This window comes from Coturnix japonica, chromosome 17 (genome assembly GCF_001577835.2).
Source record: "Coturnix japonica isolate 7356 chromosome 17, Coturnix japonica 2.1, whole genome shotgun sequence".
Classification (NCBI taxonomy): Eukaryota; Metazoa; Chordata; class Aves; order Galliformes; family Phasianidae; genus Coturnix; species Coturnix japonica.
The window spans coordinates 6,314,844-6,335,576 of record NC_029532.1 but is presented as its reverse complement, the minus strand read 5'-3'; the positions used below and the strand labels follow the sequence as shown (position 1 = coordinate 6,335,576).

The 20,733-nt window shown below is 56.1% G+C and overlaps 1 protein-coding gene across 2 annotated transcripts in view; it reads right to left on the bottom strand.

The window, feature by feature from the left end:
* The window catches only part of NOTCH1 (notch receptor 1), a 34,810-nt gene that overhangs the window by 4,017 nt on the left and 10,060 nt on the right, over positions 1 to 20,733 (bottom strand). The window contains exons 3-31 of one of the 2 annotated variants that reach the window (XM_015878847.1): positions 17,910 to 18,172; positions 17,106 to 17,444; positions 14,608 to 14,730; positions 14,266 to 14,499; positions 14,003 to 14,158; positions 13,735 to 13,920; positions 13,278 to 13,391; positions 12,542 to 12,655; positions 11,401 to 11,634; positions 10,997 to 11,107; positions 10,134 to 10,326; positions 9,902 to 10,047; positions 9,550 to 9,663; positions 8,665 to 8,784; positions 8,411 to 8,563; positions 7,847 to 8,075; positions 7,523 to 7,724; positions 7,270 to 7,423; positions 6,958 to 7,142; positions 6,686 to 6,818; positions 6,115 to 6,372; positions 5,921 to 6,033; positions 4,950 to 5,521; positions 3,797 to 4,225; positions 2,858 to 3,006; positions 2,026 to 2,242; positions 1,592 to 1,682; positions 1,196 to 1,361; positions 180 to 475 (exon numbers count right to left, since the gene is read on the bottom strand). In XM_015878847.1, the coding sequence (XP_015734333.1) occupies positions 180 to 475; positions 1,196 to 1,361; positions 1,592 to 1,682; positions 2,026 to 2,242; positions 2,858 to 3,006; positions 3,797 to 4,225; positions 4,950 to 5,521; positions 5,921 to 6,033; positions 6,115 to 6,372; positions 6,686 to 6,818; positions 6,958 to 7,142; positions 7,270 to 7,423; positions 7,523 to 7,724; positions 7,847 to 8,075; positions 8,411 to 8,563; positions 8,665 to 8,784; positions 9,550 to 9,663; positions 9,902 to 10,047; positions 10,134 to 10,326; positions 10,997 to 11,107; positions 11,401 to 11,634; positions 12,542 to 12,655; positions 13,278 to 13,391; positions 13,735 to 13,920; positions 14,003 to 14,158; positions 14,266 to 14,499; positions 14,608 to 14,730; positions 17,106 to 17,444; positions 17,910 to 18,172 (5,794 nt within the window). The remainder of the gene's footprint in view (positions 1 to 179; positions 476 to 1,195; positions 1,362 to 1,591; positions 1,683 to 2,025; positions 2,243 to 2,857; positions 3,007 to 3,796; positions 4,226 to 4,949; positions 5,522 to 5,920; positions 6,034 to 6,114; positions 6,373 to 6,685; positions 6,819 to 6,957; positions 7,143 to 7,269; positions 7,424 to 7,522; positions 7,725 to 7,846; positions 8,076 to 8,410; positions 8,564 to 8,664; positions 8,785 to 9,549; positions 9,664 to 9,901; positions 10,048 to 10,133; positions 10,327 to 10,996; positions 11,108 to 11,400; positions 11,635 to 12,541; positions 12,656 to 13,277; positions 13,392 to 13,734; positions 13,921 to 14,002; positions 14,159 to 14,265; positions 14,500 to 14,607; positions 14,731 to 17,105; positions 17,445 to 17,909; positions 18,173 to 20,733) is intronic. The other variant, XM_015878848.1, reaches the window with a different exon arrangement.

The following is a 20,733-nucleotide window of genomic DNA, read 5'->3' as shown; positions in this document are numbered from 1 at the left end:
CAGCACTATAATGGTTGGGTTGGAAGGGACCTCAAAGCCCATCCAGCCCCAAGTCCTGCTGTGGGCTGGTTGCCACCCACTGGATGAGTCTGCGTAGGGTCCCATCCAACCTGCACCGATGACCCAGGATGCAGGACAAATGCTTTCAGCACAAAAGCAGCGGTGAAAGGACCCTTTACCTGGAAGACTCCTTGGGCATCGGCAGAGACAGCGGCGTGCAGAGGGGTCCTGCCCATGTTATCCTGAATGTTTGCATCAGCACTGGCTTCCAACAGGCGTTTGGCAGCGTCGGAGCGCGAGTAGCGGGCAGCCAGATGCAGCGCGGTCTCACCAGTGCGGTCGGTCTGGTTGTGCAAACTGGCACCTTGGTAGATGAAATCTGAGATGACCGCAGGAGCATCGTCCTCCTCCTCGCTGTTGCCAGTCTCCAGCCCTCCTCCGCTGCACGAGGCGATCATGAGGGGCGTGAAGCCATCTGAAAATCATGGGGGAAATCAGTGAGAAAAGGCTTGCTGCCTTCCCGTAACGCGGGCGGCTCGGCGAGATGCTCTGTCTGCAATAGATGCTTATTCCCAGGGGTGCCTACAGACTGAGCTCCTGACTGCTTCTGCACATCAAACACAAATATCCTTCCTCTGATATGGATGTGAAATTCCTTCGTGGCTATCACAGCACTCCCTGGTTTTCCTGCTTCGTCTGCTTGCTGGCACACTGACACGCAAGGTGCGATCAATATGAAGGGTTGCTCAGCACAGACTTCAGTGTGGTACAGCACAGCCTTAGCTATTTTCATTATCTCAGCTGACAGCTTCAGAGAGATGGGGAAGACCTAATGTTGAAATGTGCATTTAAACATCTACCAACTATTAACATAGCCAAAAGATTGGAAAGAAGACTGTGAAATGTGGTGGGTGATCTCTAAGGCCCCTTCCAACCCAAGGGCAGGGGAGAAGTGGGATGATTTAATAGTTCTTCTGTATCCTCTGATTTCCCTCTCTGTGATTAAATAAAGTGATCTTGTTAAAAGCAGAATTTGGCAGACTGTGTCATGCAGAACTGTGCCATGCAGATGGGGTGAGAAGTAACTGTGACATGTGGCTGAGAGGGCAGGGACAGCGCATTAAAAATGGAGATGGGAGCTCTGGGACTGCCCATCCACAGGCAGTGGGGATTTGAGATGAGCAAAGAGCCTTACCTGGCCCTCGTACGTTGACATCCATGCAGTCTGCATCGATCTCGCCCTGTGGTGGGGTAGGGGCCATGGAGGAGATGCGGAGGTCGGCAGCATCCAGGTGCTGCTGAGTCCATTGCCTGTGGTCCGTCTGGTCATCTGTGTCAGGCAGCATCGCTTGCTCCTCGAACTGAGGGACAACAACAAATGCTGAGTGTGGGATGGGGGAGCTGAGCTGCAAGGTGGGAAATTCTGCAAGCTGCACAGGTGTGTTTGCATTGCTAGCAGGTTTAGAAAGCAGCCTCAGTAAGTCCTAAGGGACATCTTATGTGCTGCTTCCCGTGGAGCTCTGTTCATTCCATGCCACAGCCCAGAGAGCTGCTGTTGCAGTGCAGAAAGGGAATCCTGCAGGCAGCTTACCCTGAACTTCTTGGTGTCCAGGGTCTCCTCATCACCCCACTCATTTTGGTTGTCGTCCATCAGCGTGCCGTCAGATGCATTTTTGAGGGGTCTTCGAAAATAAAACCATGCCAAGAATTAGTTCCTCCGCAGGGACTGATACGTGATGGGCTGTGCTTTATACACGCACTGAAGAATCAACAAGGCTAATTTTCAGGACGTTCACCCTCAAGGTGCCTTTTATACTCTCCCAAGAGGAAACGGACCAAGAAGCATTAAAAAACCTCCAAAGTGAAGTGTGCTTTTCCCAATGCAGATCAACACAAAACCCCACTTCTCTCCTCCCCACCACTCCGCTACGATGCCCTAGAGAACAAAACCAACGGGATGGTTCACAAGAGCCTCCAAACAGCCCCACTCTGCTGTGCCTAACAGATAACAAACCCATTACTCACTTCAGTCCAACAGAATCTTCCCCAAGCGGCTCTCGGCGCTTCTTCTTGCTCGACTCCGTCACTTTGAAGCCCTCTGGGAACCAGAGCTGGCCATGCTCCCTACGCCGCTTGCGGGACACCAGCACTCCCACTCCAATGAAACCAAGCAAGACCAGCGCAGCCACCACCACATACATAGGATACAGCTGGGAGTTCCTCGCGGGCTCCGCCGTTTCACCTGGAAAGCAGTGGGGCACAGAGAGATGCTGAGACATGAAAGCTGCATAGCAAACGAGTGACGGAGTGGAAATGAAGCAAAATTAGTTAATAAAGAGACCCAAAGGCTGATCTAAATCAGCCCCCTCCCAAAATAAGGTCATTTTATACGCTATTAATCAGAATTGCAAACTATCGGCAAATTCTCTGCTGCACAAGGCAGCCTGCATCAGGAGACAGCTTTACTTTTTTCTCCTTTAAGGAAAAGGATTAGCAAACTTCAAATCATTGCGCTCGCATTGAGCTGTTAAGACAAAAGGATTTAGGGGGGATTTTCGAGATACAAACTTCAACTCCTCGCATGTCACTGATTGATTGGAGCTGGTTGGGCTGCTTGGGCTCCTTTTTTTTGTTGTGTTTTTTTTTTTTAACTTTTATGGTGATAATGATTTTGAACTAAACCTGGCATAAGCAAACATAAACACTATTGGTACTGTTGAAAAAACAGATTGAAAGGAACAAAAAGATGCAGGGTTATTAAAACTAGACAGTGCTCAAATGCGGCGCCTGAGCCAGCAGACTGATAACTGAGCATGATGAGGTGGGGAAGATTCAGGCTCTCATCAGCTGCACTTACTCTTGACGGCCTCTATTTTATAGGGAATGTTCAAGTTGCCCAGGGAGGCCAAGGCCCCCAGGAAGGCTGCCACATCGGTTGCACTCTGGAAGCACTGGGAGGATGATTGGATGCACTGCCGGTTGTCAATTTCCAGGTAGACGATGGAACTGCAAGAGAAGAGTCAATGGGAAATGAGGGGCCACCATCAATCACCCTGCAGGGCACTGGGCAGCAGGAGGTGTGTGAGCCCATCTCATCTCTTCCCCCTGGGCTCACACTGGTGGTCTACTGGATCTGCCTCCATGAACACTGCAAAGCCCGACTCCTTATCTACAGGAATGCAAGGGAACCTGCTGCACCATGCTCCGAAATTACCCAGACACTACAATATGTGTAAATAAGGCTGTTTGGGAGCCTTAAGATCTTTCACATCAGTTTCACTGCTTCAAACTCCTTTGGTTTCGTTGACTTTTGATTGAGTCCACAGAGAGGGAAGGTCAGATCTATATGTTTATACAAAAGAGCTCCAAACACAGTCTGCAGTGATTGAGTTTCACAACAAAGCTCTCGGAAGCATTTCCCAGGGAGAACCTGAGGCTTAGCCCAACGCCTTTCTGCAAGCAGACCTCGGCTGGGCCAGCCCTGCCCAACAACACCCAGTGTGGGAGCCCCGCAGCACTGTACAAAGCTTCAGGTTGGGGATTAGGAAAGATTTCTTCTCCAAAAGAGTGGTAATACATTGGCACAGCTGCCCAGCAAAGTGGGGCAGTCACCACCCCTGAAGGTGATCCAGAACATGGCACTGAGAGATGCGGTCAGGGGGCATGATGGGACAGACTGGGGCTGGGGATATGAGAGGGCTGTCCCAGTCTTAATGATTCTGTGATTCCATGTTATCATTACCAATGCACAAAAACAACCCTGCTCTGTGACAGAGGCACCCGCTGGTCCCCTTACCCTCTGATGTCCATCTGATCCAGTTCTCTCTTCTGCCTCCTGCCAGCCCGTGAGTAGAGGCTGCTCTTCACTTTATTGATAACAGCACTGGACATATCTGCCCAATCCTCTGTTGACCTCTTGATGTAGTGCTTTTTCAGCTCCTCCTCATTGCCATAGTATGGGAAGATCATGTACTCTCCCTTGGCGTTCTTCTTGAAGACTACATTGGTGTGCAGCACGCGGCTCAGCTCCCTCAGGAAGTTGAAGGAATTGTTCTTCAGGTTCTCGGGGGTGATGAGGACCACCACCACCAGTGTGCCATCCGCCAGCTTCTCAGGCATGTTGTTTGCACAGTCCAGCCCATCCCACTCACACTCGAAGTTATTGCAGCCCTGGTCACAGTGACCATCTGAGAAGTGGTCCTTACAGTACTGGTCATACAGAGGGCTGGGCAGAAGGGAAGAAAGACAGAGGAATGAATTAGACCAGGCACTGCGCGTGCTATGGGTCAGTGGTTGGACTAGATGATCTTAGTAGCCAAGCTTTAACAATTTTATGGTTCCATGATTATTGCTAAGAAAACAGTTGTGCTTCCCAAAGAGCTCTCCTTTGTGTAATTATTATTTATCTTAATGGACATGGGACTGGTTGACACGGAAGGCAATTGTGCCATGCAGCACTGCAAAGTGCTCATGGAAGCGGTGCAAGATAGCAGCTGTTGTGTCCCAAGTCAAGTCTAGATGCCAGAAAACAGGGAAAAGTGCCACGAGTTACATTACAAGTCACATTTTAAATGCAAGGGACAAATTGCTGAGACTCAGAGAAGACACAAGGACACAAAATAGTTCCTCAGATTAGAATCTGTCCAGGAATCTGGGAGCAAGTCCCTGCTCTTGTCACTGATAATACCTGCCACATGCCTGGATGCTCACTCACATCATCATACTGAACCTCACTGTGCCACTGCTGCTGGCTGCAAAATCCACATGCTGCAGGTCAAGGCAGTGAAGCCAAGCAGAGAGAGCTACCAAGTGTGCACAGAACTCTATATAACCAGGGGGAACTATGGGGACTCAAGGTGCAGCCCTACATGCAGGAGAAGGGAATGAAGACACAACCTAAAGACTGCAGCACTCACGGCTTTAAAGCGAGAGGACCAAGAGCCACTTACTTGCACTGCCCCTCGTACTTCTGGCAGTCAAAGCCATCATACAGGCAGCCCGCGTTGTTGCACTGCGAGTCACACTTGCCATCGTTGAAGTACTTCCAACACTGCAGGGACTGTGAGCAGTTCTTCCAGGGGTCATTGAAATTGAGCGAGCAGTCACCGCCATCCCAGCCGCAGGCGTGGTTGTTGCACTTCCCATCACAGATCTTATTGCCAGCATAGCTCGCACAAACGGCAATCTCACACTTCTCCTCAATTTTGGGTGGGATGATATCTTGCCCGAAACCTCCTTGGAAATCAAAGTCGAGGATGTGGCAGTTGAGGCCGTTGAAGTTGGCGGGGCAGTTGCAGTGGTAATAAGGGGAGGCATCGCTGAGGAACTCGCAGGTGCCCCCGTTGTAGCAGGGGTTGGAGATGCAGGGGCTGCTGGCCGGGTATTGGCACTCAGGGCCCGTGAAGGCAGCTGCACACACACACTTGGAGCTCTTGTGCATGGAGATGCAGGTGCCACCATTCAGGCAGTGCAGGGTCCCACAGGTGTGGGAGTCGTTCTCACAGGTAGCACCCACAAAGCCCTGGGGAGGGGACAGCACGGAGGGATCAGTCATTATGACCTATGTCCTGTTATATACATGTGTGCATGCTGGGAAACTCAGCCCGAATGTGGTGAATCAGATCTCAGGGCACAGCTGTGGTGCAACCTGTGAAACTAGTGATGGGCAAAATCACCTACAGCACAAACCCCATCGGAGCATCCCCCTGAAATCAAAGGGAACTCTCCTCCATCTCTGCCTGTCCCCAGCTTTACATGGCACAAACCATCAGGCAGGTAGAAAGGAGCCTGCCCCAGAGCCAGGGGTCACACCGGCAGTGCCATTCCTCCCTGACACAGCAGGCTTGGATGCATGGATTCTCCTCCCAATGGAAGGGGCTGATTTCCCCACGCTCCAAGCAGAAGCACAGTGGGAACCTACCGGGGGGCACTTGCAGATGAAGCCACGGCCTGTGTTGCTGGCCACAGCGCACGTTCCCCCATTCCTGCAGGGTTTGCCCTTGCAGCCATCCACCACAGTGTCACAGCGACGCCCTGCAGAGGGACAGGAAGGTGTGAGGAGCAACGCAGGGCAACGTGAGATGCTCAGGTTGCACTGCAGGCAGCTGTGCTCACCTGCATAGCCGGGCCGGCACTCGCATTTGTAGTCATTGACCCGCTGCACGCAGTTCTGGGTGCCGCGCGCGTCGCAGGGGTTGGAGAGGCACTCGTTGACGTCTCCCTCGCAGCGCTCCCCTACAAAGCCAGGGGGGCAGATGCAGCTGTAGCCACCTACCCGATCCGTGCACTTGCCATTGTTAAAGCACTTGGGCCCCAGGGTGACGGGATCAAAGAAAGGGCTGCAGTCATCCACATTGATCTCACAGTGCACCCCTAAGAGAAATGGGGGAACAACCCACACAGCTCATCAAACAGTATCGGGGGGCTTGGAGGTCCCTCGTGCGAACCTTCCCTGTGAAGGGGCTGAGCCTGACCAACTCAATGGCAGTCTGAGCCACCGCTCAGTGGGAAGCACGCAGCCCATGCAGCTCGTGCCCAAGGCCACGTGGCCTTGATGGCTGAGCCCGCCAGCACACGCAATCCGCTACTGCTGCATTTGCTTCTGCAAGCCCGAGCAGCTAATGAGCAGATACCAAGGATATCTGCATTCCACCCGCTAATGCCCCAGCCTTGGGAATTAATTTACCTTGAGTTCCTCTGGGGCAGGAGCATTTGTAGGTATTGATGAGATCGATGCAGGTTCCTCCATTCTGGCATGGGTGGGACAAGCACTCATTGATCTCCTCTGAGCAATTAACTCCATGATAACCAGCCACGCACTGTGAGGAGAGGAGAGCTGTCAGAGACCTTCACCCAGCTGCTGCACGGTGCACAGGACATACAAACACCTGATCTATTCCCAATCCACCTGAGTTACCACTACCCTCAGAAAGAGCCCAACACGAGAGCAGCTCTCACCTCACAGGAGTAGCCCCCAAGGTAATCCGTGCAGGTGGCTCCGTTCTGGCAGGGGTTTGGGGAGCACTCATCCACCTGCTCCTCGCAGTAGCTGCCGGTGTAGCCGGCCTGGCAGCGGCAGAAGTGAGTGTTGCCACTGTCCACACACAGCCCTGAATTCCTGCAAAGATGAGCGACGTCGATACCTGCCAGGGAGAGCAGCAAGATCTCAGTGACACCCAGAGAAACAGCTCATCCCAACACAGTGACATTAATCCTTGGGAGACCTGGGGAACCCCAGGCCGTGCACAGGGAATGATGGCAGGGATGTACCTTGCTGCTTTGCAGCCACCTCGCAGGAGACACTGGGGACATCGCAGTAGAGCCCAGTCCAGCCGCTGTTGCACTCGCAGCGGTACAGATTGTTGGTTTGCCAGCACTTGCCCCCATTTTTGCAGGGTGAGGAGTCACACCAGCGCACCAAGTTCTGTGCAGGGAAAGCAAGGGGGGAGATCAGGCCCAGAACAGCTTCTGTAGGATGAAGCCCCATCCCTGCATACGGGGACCCCTGGAATCTTCTCACTACCTGGCAGTTGAGCCCAGTGTATCCCTGGGGACAGGTGCACTTGTACGTCCCGTAGCTGTCCTGACACGTGCCCCCGTTCAGGCAGGGCTTGGAGTCACACTCGTTGATGTTGTGCTCACAGTAGCTGCCCGTGAAGCCGGATGGACAGAGGCAAGTGAAGGTATTGATGCCATCCACGCAGGTCCCCCCATTGAAGCAGGAGCTGGGAGCACAAACACCACATCCTCATGAGTCACCCCCAAGGGCTGACACTCTTGGTACTGGATGCCAGCCCCGAAACCCCTCCAAACCCATGCAGGGACCCCAATCCCACACTGGCAGTACCTCTCAGTGCAGTCCGGCGTGTTGTTCTCACAATGGATGCCACTGAAGCCAGAGGGGCAGGTGCAGGTGTAGCTGTTGACACAGTCAGTGCAGTTGGCCCCGTTCTTGCAGGGGTTGCTGGCACACTCATTGATGTCCTCCTCACACTTGAGCCCACGGAAGCCAGCCAGGCACTCACAGAAGAACGTGCCAATGCCATCCGAGCAGGAGCCACCATTGTGGCATGGATCTGGAAATGGGGCACACATGCATTAGGTGCAATGGGTCCAGCCCTGGTGTTATCCCACACACAGAGGGATGGGACAGAGGCCAGCCCAGCCCCAGCTGGGAAAGCACAAGGCACATGGGACACACTTGCTCACTGCCTGCACGTCACCGTCCCCCCCAGCCTCCTTCCTGCCAGCCACCACCTGGCCTAGATTGACGCAGCCTCACAGGGATGGGGCTGGGACATTCCCAAAGCCCAACAGGCCTGGACCCACACAGAGACACAGCTTTCTGAGCACGGGGAGGCTGATCCATCCCTAGAGACCCCACACAGCCCCAGGTGCCCCTGGTTCTTACTGGGCTGGCAGTCATCAATGTCGGTGTCACAGTTGCGGCCTGCGAAGCCCACCCGGCACAAGCAGCGGTAGCTCCCGTTGGTGTTCTGGCACGTGGCCCCATTGCGGCAGGGGCTCTTCACACACTCATTGATGTCAATCTCACACGTCTGACCTGCGGGACAGCGGGATGGGAACCACGTGAGCTGGGGGGCACTGGCAGAAGCACCAGGGCTGGTTGCTGTGCCCCAGACCCACTTGGCAGAGCAGGCTCACCTTGCCAGCCGGGTGGGCAGCTGCATGAGAACCTCTTGTAGTCCTCCGACTCCCGGCACTCGCCTCCATTCTTGCAGGGGCCGCCAGCACAGGGGGCCAGTACGTCCTCACAGGTGGCTCCTACACAGGGACAGGTGCCCACTGACCACCTCCCAAGGGACAGTGGTGACTACGCAGCCTCCACCTGCCCTCAGCCTGCTTCCTGCAGGGCCTGGGCTGCCCATCTAATCCACAGCCCTCTCCTCCATCTCCATGACCCCTGGCCCCACAAATCTTTAAACTCCTGCAATCTGGGCCTCGTTAAATGGCTGCACATTTCCTCTGGACGGGAAGTGCTGCTCAGGGTGTCTTTTCCCCCCTCCCTCTCCGTTGCTTTTCCTGTTTACATCCAGTCAAGGGACACGTTCCCTCCTAACCCTTATCTTCCCTGTCAGCCAGTATCTCCTGAACTGCCCTTTGCTATTTTCCAGAGCCTTCCCCTCCGCTCCTGCCCTATCCTCATCCCTCCCCCCCAGGGGTTTCTATGGCCACTGCCGAAGGCAGGAAACAGCTCATGGCTTCCTGCTATTGTGCTCTGGCTGCTGCTCTGTGCGAGCGGAAGTGAGAGGATGGCAAACAGGAATCAGCTCAGCAGAATTGCCCGGCCCCGCAGCCTCAAACTGCTTTTTCCAACCCTGGGCACCACGGTGGGAGAACCAACAAGGCCCCTATTGCAGTGGGGTGGGTTCCCAGTGCCTCTGCCCTCTCCAGTGGAGGAAGACACCAGCTGTTCCTCAGTGAGCCTCTCAGTTTCCTCCAGCTGTGCTGTAGCACAGGGGAAGACCTGGGAGCAGAGGGACCTGTCTGCAGCCTTATGGGAGGGCTGAGGGGCTCCTGCCCCCTCACCTGTGTAGGGCAGGAGACAGTTGCAGGTGTAGCCGGCCACGTCGTCGATGCACGTGCCTTGGTTCAGGCAGGGGTTGGAGGCACATTCATTGATATTGGTCTGGCAGTTGGGTCCTGGGTTAGAAAAAAGGAAACAGAGCTTTAAAAACAGGGTGGGGCGGAGTCAGACGCATAGAGAACCTCCTGCTGTCAGCTGAAGCCATGGGACCACAGACTAGCAAAGGTCCTCAACTCCCTCCTGAAGTAGGAATCTCCATCGTGCCTCCAGTGACACCTCTGCTCAATGGCGAAATCCTTCTGGAGCTCCCACCCAGCCCCCGGCACAGGGCAGTGTCCTCAGCCACATCCTTACCGCTGAACCCCTCCCTGCAGGTACAGATGTAACCGCTGGTCATATCCTTGCAGGTGCCACCATTCATGCAGGGGTTGGATTCACACTCATTATTGTTGATGTCGCAATTTGTCCCGCTCCAGCCCGGGTCACAGTCACAGCGGTAACTTTGGGGAAAAACAAGAGGATAAAGCAGAGGCTTTGGTGCCACCTGACCGTGCTTTGGTGCAAGCAGTGCTGTGCCCCAGCCTACCCGTTCAGCCCGTCGTGGCACCTCCCGTGGATGCAGGGGTTGCTGTTGCACTCATTCACTTCAGACAGGCACTTGGGGTCGTGGAAGCCCTCGGGGCAGATGCAGGTGAAGCCGTTGATGCCATCCTTGCACGTGCCCCCGTTGTGGCATGGGTTGCTGGCACACTCATCGATGTTGATGTTGCACATGCGCCCTGGGGAAGAGGTGAGCAGCAAAGTGTCAGTTCTAGCAGGGACACTAAGGGTGCATGGCCTCCTGGGGACACGTAGAGTCCTTCAGATACTGCAAGCTCAGATCTCTAGGCACACACGTGTGCCAGGCCCGCCTCTGGGGTAAGGAGAGTTCACACTGCTGCACTGCCCTCCTGGCTTAATTCAGTGAAATTGGGAGGGGAAATCAATGCAGTCAGGAGGGGGCCTTGCTGTGGGCTCCTGTGGTTCAGGAGGGACTATCAGAGGGAGCCAATTTCAGCCTGTAACCCTACCTGCTGAGGCTGACAAAGGAAGGCTTTATGGAAGGCTCCTGGCAAGGAGGAGCACAAAGAGCCGCGTGGCCCCGCAGCCCTCACTGCCGTGAGCGGGGAGCCGGCGGGGTCTGCTGCTATCAAAGCTCTTTGCTTTTTGCAGCATTGATCAAACAAACCAGTTAGACAAGGCAGCAACCCGATACCCATGGGAGTGGATGCAATGGGAGTCAGATTCCTGGCACTGGAACGCCTTTGATTTTGACTCCAGCTGGAATCGCCCGCTCAGACAAGCGGGAGGTGCTGGGCTGGGGTGGCAGCCCTGCTGGGTGCCCAAGGCGGGGGCAGAGCCTCCCCACGACCGCGGCCCCCCCATCTGCTCACACTGCCCCACTCTCACCTGTGTACCCTGGCTCACAGGTGCACTCGTAGCCGTTGATCTTGTCGATGCACTTGCCATAGTCGCAGGGGTTGCTGGCACAGTCATCCAGGTTGATCTCGCAGTTGGTCCCTTGAAGAGGAAAGCGGGGGTGTTAGCAGGGTGCCCCCAGCCCTGCTGACGATGCACAACAAACCCCACGGGCGCTGCTCCTGCACCACAACAAAGCCTCCCCCGCAGACAGCTTCCAGCTGGGGTGCGGGTGCTAAACTGGGAAAACTCGCCCTGGTTGAGGACACCCCCCCCACGGGGCCATCCCCAAAACCAGGGCAGCTGCTGGCAGTGCCCTCCCAGCACATCAATCCATCCCAGGACAAGCTGGGTGCCTTGCTGGCACCACCGCCCCGGGTGCTCCCCTTGCTTACCTGTGGTCCCCTTGAGGCACAGACAGTTGTAGGCGTTGTCCCTGTCCTGGCAGGTCCCCCCGTTTCTGCAGGGCTGGCTCTGGCACTCATTGATGTTGATGTCGCAGCGGTGGCCCGTGTAGCCGGGCTGGCAGATGCAGGTGAAGGCAGCGATGCTGTCCTTGCAGGTCCCATAGTGGCACGGGTCAGGGTTGCACTCATCAATGTCAATCTCACAGTGTACACCTGAGAAACCTGGAGCCATTGGAAACACACGGTGAGGATGGAGCATGCTGGGGGGGCAGATGGACGATGTTGGGGTGAATAGGGGACGTCACGTCATGACATGAGATGTTCCTGTCCACCTGAGCTGGGCATGTGGCAGCACCCACCCACTCCATCAGTCACACCAGTGCAGCAGGACCCCCCCAAGTGCAGGGCACAGGGCAGTGGAGCCCCCCCCAGCCACGGGGCCTTTCAGTGCCCAGCTTGCAGGCTTTGTCCCGGGGCTCACAATGATCTGCATTAAGCTGCCTCAGCTCAGGAGTGGGGCCCCGCACTCACTCACATCTTGTCCTGGGGGGGGGGGGGGTGGCCGCATGCACCCCCGAATAATCACCCCCTCCCCAGCAGATCCTATTCTCCCGGCCAGCTCCCTCCCCAATGGGCTGGGGGTGGAGAGCTGAAGACAAAGTACAGCTTTGACTAGACCCCGCCAAGCCCACATAGCAGCTTTTCATCGGGGCTTGGCATTAGCAAGACACTAATTAGAGGCCATTCAGCTGGAAGATTTCTGGCGGGAGCTGCTCCACAAAAGAGCCACTGTTTGCCACCAGGGCTCAAGTCATCATTCTGTGCAGTCACTCCTTGGGTTTCGGTGCGTTGAGCCCCCGCAGCCCTGCACCTTGCATCCCCATAGAGGCAGCTTTATTCCTTCCTTCCTTCCTTCCCCATTGCTGCTGGGGAGTGCAGTGGGATGGGCGCTGAAGGGCCACACCTCGTTAGCACCGGGCTCATTACAGGGCTGGCTGTAAGCGGGCATCTGGGGTGAGTTTGGGGAAGACTGGCACTTCCCTTGCTAATAACTCATTGATGTGATTTTATGACACTTCACGGGGCAGAAGGTGACTCAGTCCTGCCCCACAGGACATGGGGACCTCACCTTCGGTGCACTCGCAGCTGTAGGTGTTGGGGCCATCTATGCACTTGGCCCCATTCTTGCAGGGGGTGCTGGCGCACTCATCGATGTCGAACTGGCACAGGTGCCCATTGAACCCTGAAAGAGAGGCAGACGTCACAGCGCTGCCAATGGCTGGAGCACCCCCTCCCCACCGCCCACAGGTCCTGCAGGGCCCCCCACGTCCCAGCCGGGGCGCCAGGTTTCCATGGGGATGGCTGTGCAGGGCCCTGAATGCGAGGCTGCGACCCGCCATTGAGAGCATCTTATTTACATCTCTAGAGGAGCAAAGTCTCTGAACTTCAAAACCTCCTTTCACAGATTAACCGTCTCCCCATTCTCCGCTCCACCCCGTGACTTTGACACAGCATTCAAAGTGGCTGGCAAGCCCCCCCCCCCCCCCCAGCCCCCAGCCCTCCTTCCCAAAGAGGGGCCTTTTCAAGTGCAAAGCCGAGGGCTTTAATCCACCTTCCCCTCTCCCATGGGCTGGTGCAGCAATGGGGCTCAACCCATCACTGGAATGGCAAAAACATCCCAAAAGTGGCTGCTCTGCACCACGTATGGGGATGCCACTCATGGCAGTTTTGCTCTGAGCATCCCACACTGCTGCAAGGGCTGCAGCTCTGCAATAGATGGAGCTAACTGTTGGGCTCTGCTCTGCCCGGGTAGGCACCCAGTACCAGGGATGCTGTAAGGGATACAGAGAAGGGATGCCACATACCAGTGGGGCACTCGCAGTGGAACTCGTTGATCTTATCCAGGCAGTTGCCATTGTGCAGGCAGGGGCTGCTGGCACATTCATCTGTGTTGATTTCACAGTAGACGCCCTCGTATCCTGCAGACAGACCCAGCACCCCGTCAGCTTGGTGCCATGGAACCAGCATGCAGCATTGCAGGTGGCACCAAGCAGATGTTTGGCCTTTATGAGGACAGCCCAGCAGCCACGCTCCAGCTGATGGAGCATCCACCATGGATTTCACATCCCAAGCCAGCAAGAGGAAGAGCACAGAGGGCTGGTGGTGCCCAGCTCCCTCTCCCAGAGCCCATCTCTGCACAGGCTTTTGGTGCTAGCGCCAGGCACAGCAGCCGCTCATAGCTACCAGCCCAAATCCATTCTCATGGGCAAACAAAGCCCTTCCTGCCCATACCCAACATCAGGGCACAGTGTGCACACCCACCAGGCATGCAGATGCACTGGAACTCTCCAATCTGGTCCAGGCAGGTGGCATCGTTCTGGCAGGGGTTGGAGAGACACTCGTTGACATCGATCTCACAGCGGGGACCCGAGTAGCCCTGCAGACACTGGCACTGGAAGGAGCCCTGGGTGTTGATGCATTTCCCTGCGTGCTCACAGGGGTTGGCTCCTGCAAGACACAAACGCTGCCTATAAGATTCTTCTCCCTCCTGTGCTGCACAAGCTGCTTAGTGCCAGGACACAACACTCACCCAGTGAGCACTCATCCACATCCTGGTTGCACGCTGGCCCCATGTACCCCGAAGGACACGTGCAGATGGCTTTGCCATTGACGGGGTTGGTATCACAGTTGGAGCCCTCGTTGCAGGGGTTGCTGATGCAGGCATCATCCAGGTGGCACAGCAACCCTGTGGGGAACAGCACAGTGCTGGGCACACAGCTCACCATGCATGGAAACACTGGGAGGGAAGGGGGACACACAAAGAGCTGCAACCAGCACAAGGTGGGGCCTCACCTGTGCGCCCATGGGGACACTCGCAGTAGAAGGAAGCCACCCGGTCGTGGCAGGTGGCCCCCTGGAAGCAGGCAGCCATGGCACAATCGTCAATGTTCTCACTGCAATCCTCCCCCGTCCAGCCATTGACACAGACGCAGTTGTAGCCACCGTGGTTGTTGTGGCAGGTGCCCCCGTTCTGGCAGGCATTGGGCATCAGCTGGCACTCATCCACGTCCTCAGTGCAGTACTGACCTATGGGGGAACAGGGTACCATCAATTCCTTGTGCACAGATGGGCGTATCCATGCTCTGCCCACCCAGCTATGCCTCCTCTGGGCAGGACATGTCCCCCCAGCCCTACCTGTCCACTCGGGCGGGCACTGGCAGTTGTAGGTGTTGACGCCATCCACGCAGGTGCCCCCATTCCTGCAGTTGTTCCCTGGACAGTCGTCAATGTTCTCTTCACAGTTCTGCCCGGCGAACCCTGCACAAAACAGCCACTGGATCACCTCCCTGTGACCATGCCCCCACCCGGTGCCACCATCCCCACAGCCCCGCAGGGCTCCCAGCACAGGGGGGTGACCTCCCTCAGCCAGGTGCTGTTAGCAGGCAGACAGCCCTCCGGCACTCCCCGCCCCGCTCCTTTGAAGCCAGTGCCTGGTTTCATCCCCAGCCCCATCCCGTCTCCTGTGGGGCCGATTCCTGACACGCACGTTACCCCAGCAGGGAGCAATCTCCCAAGCCTGGCAAGCAGCCCCATCCTCAGTGCAGGGTGCCAATGCCCCCGGCCCCGCCACGCTCACCCCGAGCAGTGGAAGCTGTGCTGGGGATGGGATGAACCGGGGCTGCTCCCACTGCTGCTTACGGCACCCGGCGCTGAATCATCCCGCTTTAATTCCACGTTTAAAGAGCCTGAGCACCAGTGTTTCCCCCAGAGGGGAATTCTTTGTTTCCAAGCCTCTCGCAGCGTGAATCACTGCACGGTGTAAATCTCAGCTCTGCTCTCGGCGCAGCCCGGCTGCTCAGGTTTGTGTTATCACGTCCATCTGATAGCACAGCGCACATGGAAACCGTGCGACACCTGACCTCACCCCACAGCATGTGCAGCAGAAATGGAACGGCTCTTACTGGGATATCTGCCACCTCAAACACCCACTATGGCCACTGGTCCTTGCACTGGGGTTGGCACCAACACGTTGATGCTGCATCATCCACACTGGGACCATGCAGAGAAGGACACAGACCAACCCCAGCACCGCTCCAACGCAGCTGAGCAGGTAATTTTGTGCCTCATTTTTAAGCAGTTGGGCTGAGACTGAGCAGCAATAACCAGCAATGTCCTGCTTACCAGCACTAACGCTCCGAATGAGTAATTTTGAACCCTCCGAATGAGTAATTAGTACTGCAATTACTCTAAACTCAAGGTTACACTCTGCAGTGATGGCACGATAAAGCAGACAAGATTAGTTTTAACTTTCAGAAACCTGCTGCAGTCAGGAAACAACAAGGGGACTTTGTTTTTGCTGCATACCAGCGTATCAACCACTCTTATCACCAGCACCGGCCCCGGTTCCTGTGCCTCTGCCAGAAGCCGAAGCAGCCCTCAAACAAGCCATGCCCTATGGCAGAGCTGCCGAAGAACCCCAGTGTCCCCCCACACCAAGGACCCACCCTGCCCTATAGTAGGGCTGTGTCACCCTTGGGAGGTGAACCAGCTGGCACAGCATGCAAATTCGCTGGCAGCAGCCAGCAGCCGCAGCGGGGTGTGAGTGCCGATCCCCCACGGCAGCGATGCTCCCCGGGGCCATCCCTCACCCCGCTGTGCCCGACGCTGGGAGAAGTGCAGTGTCAGCAGTGCAGCGGGCAGGCCAGCACTGCTCCTTGCCACCCTCAGCCTGTCTGACCCTGAGGCAGTGCCGCTCCCGTTGAGCAGTGCCTGTGGGAGCTGCTGGCTCTGGGCTCACCGTGCCAGCTTTGTGGGGCTGGGCTGCCTTCCCTACATCAACCCCCAGTGCTGTTGGTAGAGCAGGAGATCTGCTCCAGCCTGGGTGAGCAGGTGCAGGGAGGAAGCTGGTGCTCCTGCAGGGCCATGGTGACCATGATGTGGGTATCTGGATGTGGGTACAGGGTTTTAGGTCCCAAGATATGGATACCTGGATCTGGGCACCTGGATGGGGACACCTGTTTTTGGGTCCCAAGATATGGATACCTGGATCTGGGCACCTGGATGCAAGCAGCTAAATACAGGTACCAGGATGTGGGCACCTGGGTATGGGTATCAGGATGCAGACACATCTCTGCCAGCTGGGAGAGCCCATCCCCATCTCAGAAGGATGGCAGCACAAGGATGCTCCATGGAGGTGGGATAGAAGGGAGGATGGGGCTCCCATGGGAATGCTGAGCTCCTGTAGATCCCTTCATTTTGGAGGCTGCCCCTCATTTCTCTGCCCTGCATGGCCGGAGGGAGCAGCATTGAGCACGGGCAGGGTCTCCCTTCCCCAAGCCCATCTGCACTCGGAAACTTTCTAAAATAGCTATTCCGGGACAATAATTCCATTCTGGAAGTGGATTAAGCTGAAGCGGAAAAAGGCACTCTTATTCTGGAATATGAGCATCCGCAAAGGGGCCTCTGCTGAAACAGTTGTTTTGGAAGAGCTATTTCGGTGAATCACCACGTATGAAAAGCCCCTAGCTGACCTCTCTGCTTAAGGCACAGCTGCCCAACATCTTCCCACAGCCATCCAACACAGCGTGCTGCAATGCTTGCCTTTGTCACTCCCCAGGAGGCAATAAGCATGAAGTAAGTAGGGCGGAAATGAAGGAAAAAGAGCATCAAATCGACCCCAACACCTCCCCTACCTGGCAGACAGGTGCAGTCGTAGGTGGTGTCCCCAGTCTGGCGGCACGTGCCCCCGTTCTGGCAGGGTGAGGGGTTGCAGGGCACATAGAGATGCTCGCAGTTCTGCCCGGTGTAGGCCGGCTTGCAGGAGCACTGGTAGGTGCCCACCTCGTTAGTGCAGCTGCCGCCGTTCTTGCAGACGGGAGGTGAGATGTTGCATTCGTTCACGTCCTGCTTGCAGTTGGCCCCGTGGAAGCCAGCCGTGCAGCGGCAGATGTAGTGGGCTTCGAAGGGGACACACTGACCCCCGTTGGCACAGGGGTTGGAGGCGCAGGGGTCGGCCTGCTGGCAGGTTTTACCTGGGGAGGGAGGGAAGTGGATGCAAAGAGCAGCTCTAAGTGCTGGGGTAAGGAGCCAACACAAGTGCTGAGTTCACAGGGGGGTGCAAATAACTCCCCCAGCTGAGCATCTCCCAAGCTCAGCTATGCCCACCCTTTCCATTTGCCTTTAGTGCCAACACAGAAAAGATCAGTGCCCTTCCCCAGCAGTGGGGTTTTCAAGGAGCAGCCTTCAACAAGGGCTGCTCATCCCATCTCATCCTGTCCCATCAAATTATAGAGTCGTTCGGTTTGGAAAAGATCAGATCCCCAAAGCCAACCCATCCCACCATACCCACTAATTATGTCCCCCAGCACCACATCTCCCATTATTGAACACTTCTAGGGACGCTGAGTCCCCCATGTCCTAAAACCCAACCTGAATCCCTCCTGGCACAACTCTTGTCCCAACCCATCCCATCTTGATATGGCAGGACCACCCCTCACCTGACCAGCCCGGCGGGCAGCGGCACTTGTACTCGCTGAGTGTCACCAGGTCACAGGTGCCCCCATTACGGCAGGGGTTGTTGAGACAGGCGTTGTCCAGGGGTGTCAGGCAGAGCTCATCGGTGAAGCCCAGGCGGCAGATACAGGTGTAGTCGGCAGTGCTGCCACGCACCATGGGGATGCAGGTACCGGCATTCTTGCAGGGGGAGCTGAGGCAGGGATTGGGCAGCTGGCACCGCTCACCCATATGGGCACTGCTGCACCTGGGGGTGAGAAATGCCATCAGTGGGACCCATTGTAGGGATTAGGGTGCCTGCTCGAGTATAAGCACCATATGCACACCCAGCCCTGTGCTGAGCTGCACCTTGAGAGGAGAGGAAGATGAAAGAGGCGCCTACAAGAAAGGCTTCCCCCATCAAGGGGCCTGCACAGACTTGCAAAACCACAATCGCCAAGCCCGGCACCCTGCTTTTCATCCCAAATCATCCCAAAGCACTTCTTGCACTCCCCTTGCACTGAACAGGAAACCCAGGCCCAGGGGGGGAACGCGTGGCTCACCCCACAGAACTGGGAGCGCCAGCCCCACACACCCCCAAACCCGGTGCAGGGAGCCCTGCAGCAGCCCTGGGCTGAGCCCCTGCTGTCTACCCACAGCCCTGCTCTTCACCCTCTGCATCAACAGACCTCAGCCACATAGGAAGAAATACAGGTTTAGTGTTGGCTGGTAACAGGTGAGGTACATTACAGCTCAGAGAAGCTGAGATCCTCCCCCAATATAAACCCTCACCAAGCCTGGTATCTCTGCATGGGGGCTCTGAGGAAGGTCTTCACACGATGGCCATGGGCTCAGCCATCTGCCACAGGGATGGGGATGTGCTGCATGGGGGCAAATGGTGCAGACACCCCATTCTGCACTGGCCACGCTGCAATGGGTGCAATGCTGCAGCCCTGTCCTGCAGTGCCAGTGTGCTACACCCTGAGCAACAAGCATGGAGAAAGCCATATCCCAGGAAGAGTGCATGTCTGCAAACTACAGCCCAATGACCTCAAAGGCAGGACACAGGGCTCCCATTGGCAGCAGAACCCCAAAGCTGGGACATGGGGCTCCCACAGCCACCACAACCCCAGCTGCAGGACACAGGACCCCTACAGCCACAACCCCAAAGCCTAGATATGGGGCTCCCATGGCCACAACCCCAAACCCTGGATATGGGGCTCCCATGGCCACAACCCCAAACCCTGTATATGGGGCTCCCATAGCCACAACCGCCGTGCTGCTGCAGGAGCACATCCCTGCCCTGCTCCCCCTCTCCTCTTCCCCTACTTTTCTCCTTTCTTTCTTTCTTTTTTTTTTTTTTTTCCTCCTTTTAACCCAATTCTGATTTCATTGTCGGGGATTGTGTGAGAATTTGTCAGGATTCTGAGACATTTTGAGTTAATGAGACGGCATTATCCAGGCCAAATGAAAAAGAAAATGTGTATAATAATAAATCAGGGCATCTGCTCAGCACACAAAGGGCGGCGGGGAGCAGGTGTGCATCCTAATGAGGCAGAGCAGCTGCCTGTACCCGATGCCCGGCTCTGAGCACGGGGCGCCGGCGCTTCTGGGTGGCTGCATGGGGACAGCAAGGATCGGGGCCATCAGCCTGAGAGGGACCATTGTGCTGTGCAGGGTGAAGGCACGCCGCTGGCGGAGTGCTGAGTGTGTGCAGTCATCTGTTAAGCCCCCGCCTCTCTGCACCACACACACACACACACACACACACTTTTTATCTTAAAACAATCCTCTGGGCTCTGCTGGCGGCGGATGGGGAGGCGTCACGGGGTCCTGGGATGGGAGAAAGAATGGGGAGGGATGGAAAGGGGGGGGGAGGAGGGAGGAAAATGGTGTTGGACAAAGAGCTGCGGGGACAGCGCGGGAATTGGTGATGTGCTGCTGTGCCTCCACCAAGACGGGGTACAGGGAGGGGCACAGGGAGAGCCCTCCCTCCCAATTAGCGCTCGGATCGTTTCCAATTGTGGTGTTTGGAGCTCACGGCCAAGAGCAGGGCATGGCCCCCCAGCTGGGGCACAGCCATGAGCAGGGAGGTTCATTAGCAGGTTTAGGGATGTGGTCAGGATGGGCTATGGGGGGGGACTTGGTGATCTTAGCGTCTCTTCTAAACTTAGTGATTCTGTGATTCAATTGGAGGAGCTCACCTGGGACGGCAGGGGAACCAAAGGGTGCTTTGGGGCTTTCTGCAGTGCCAGGGCTTGGGGCTGCATCAGTGTACATGCATCTAAGACCAGCACAGCTCCCACCACACCAAACGGCCCCCAGGGTCCCACCAGTGCACCAAGCTGCTGCCAGGAACCTCTGAAGTCACAACCAGCTGGGTTGGAAGGGACCTCAAAGATCACCGCCCTGGTTTTTTTATGGCTTTCTGCCTGTTTATAAGCTGAGTTACAGCCCAATTGGGACAAGGTGCTGGGGAGGGAGGGCTGGGCACAGGGCTGCCTCATGCATTGGCTCTGTCCTGGCTGGTAACGGGCACAGGCACTGTGTGGTGCTCACCTGCTGCATTCCTCCTCCATGCAAAGGAAGCTCTGCCAGCTGCTGGAAGCGCTGGTTGAGCAGCAATTCAGAAATAAGCAATACCATGCAAGCACCATTAAAACCAGCACTGCCCTTGTGAGGTTCTGCATTGCACCAAGGGGTACGGGCAGCCCAGGGAATGCCACCATGTGGATTTTCCTCTGGCGATTCCCAAGCAATATCTGCCCAGACTGAACCCAAACTGCCTCTGGGAATTAACATAAGAGACATTAAAGCTACGTTTTAATT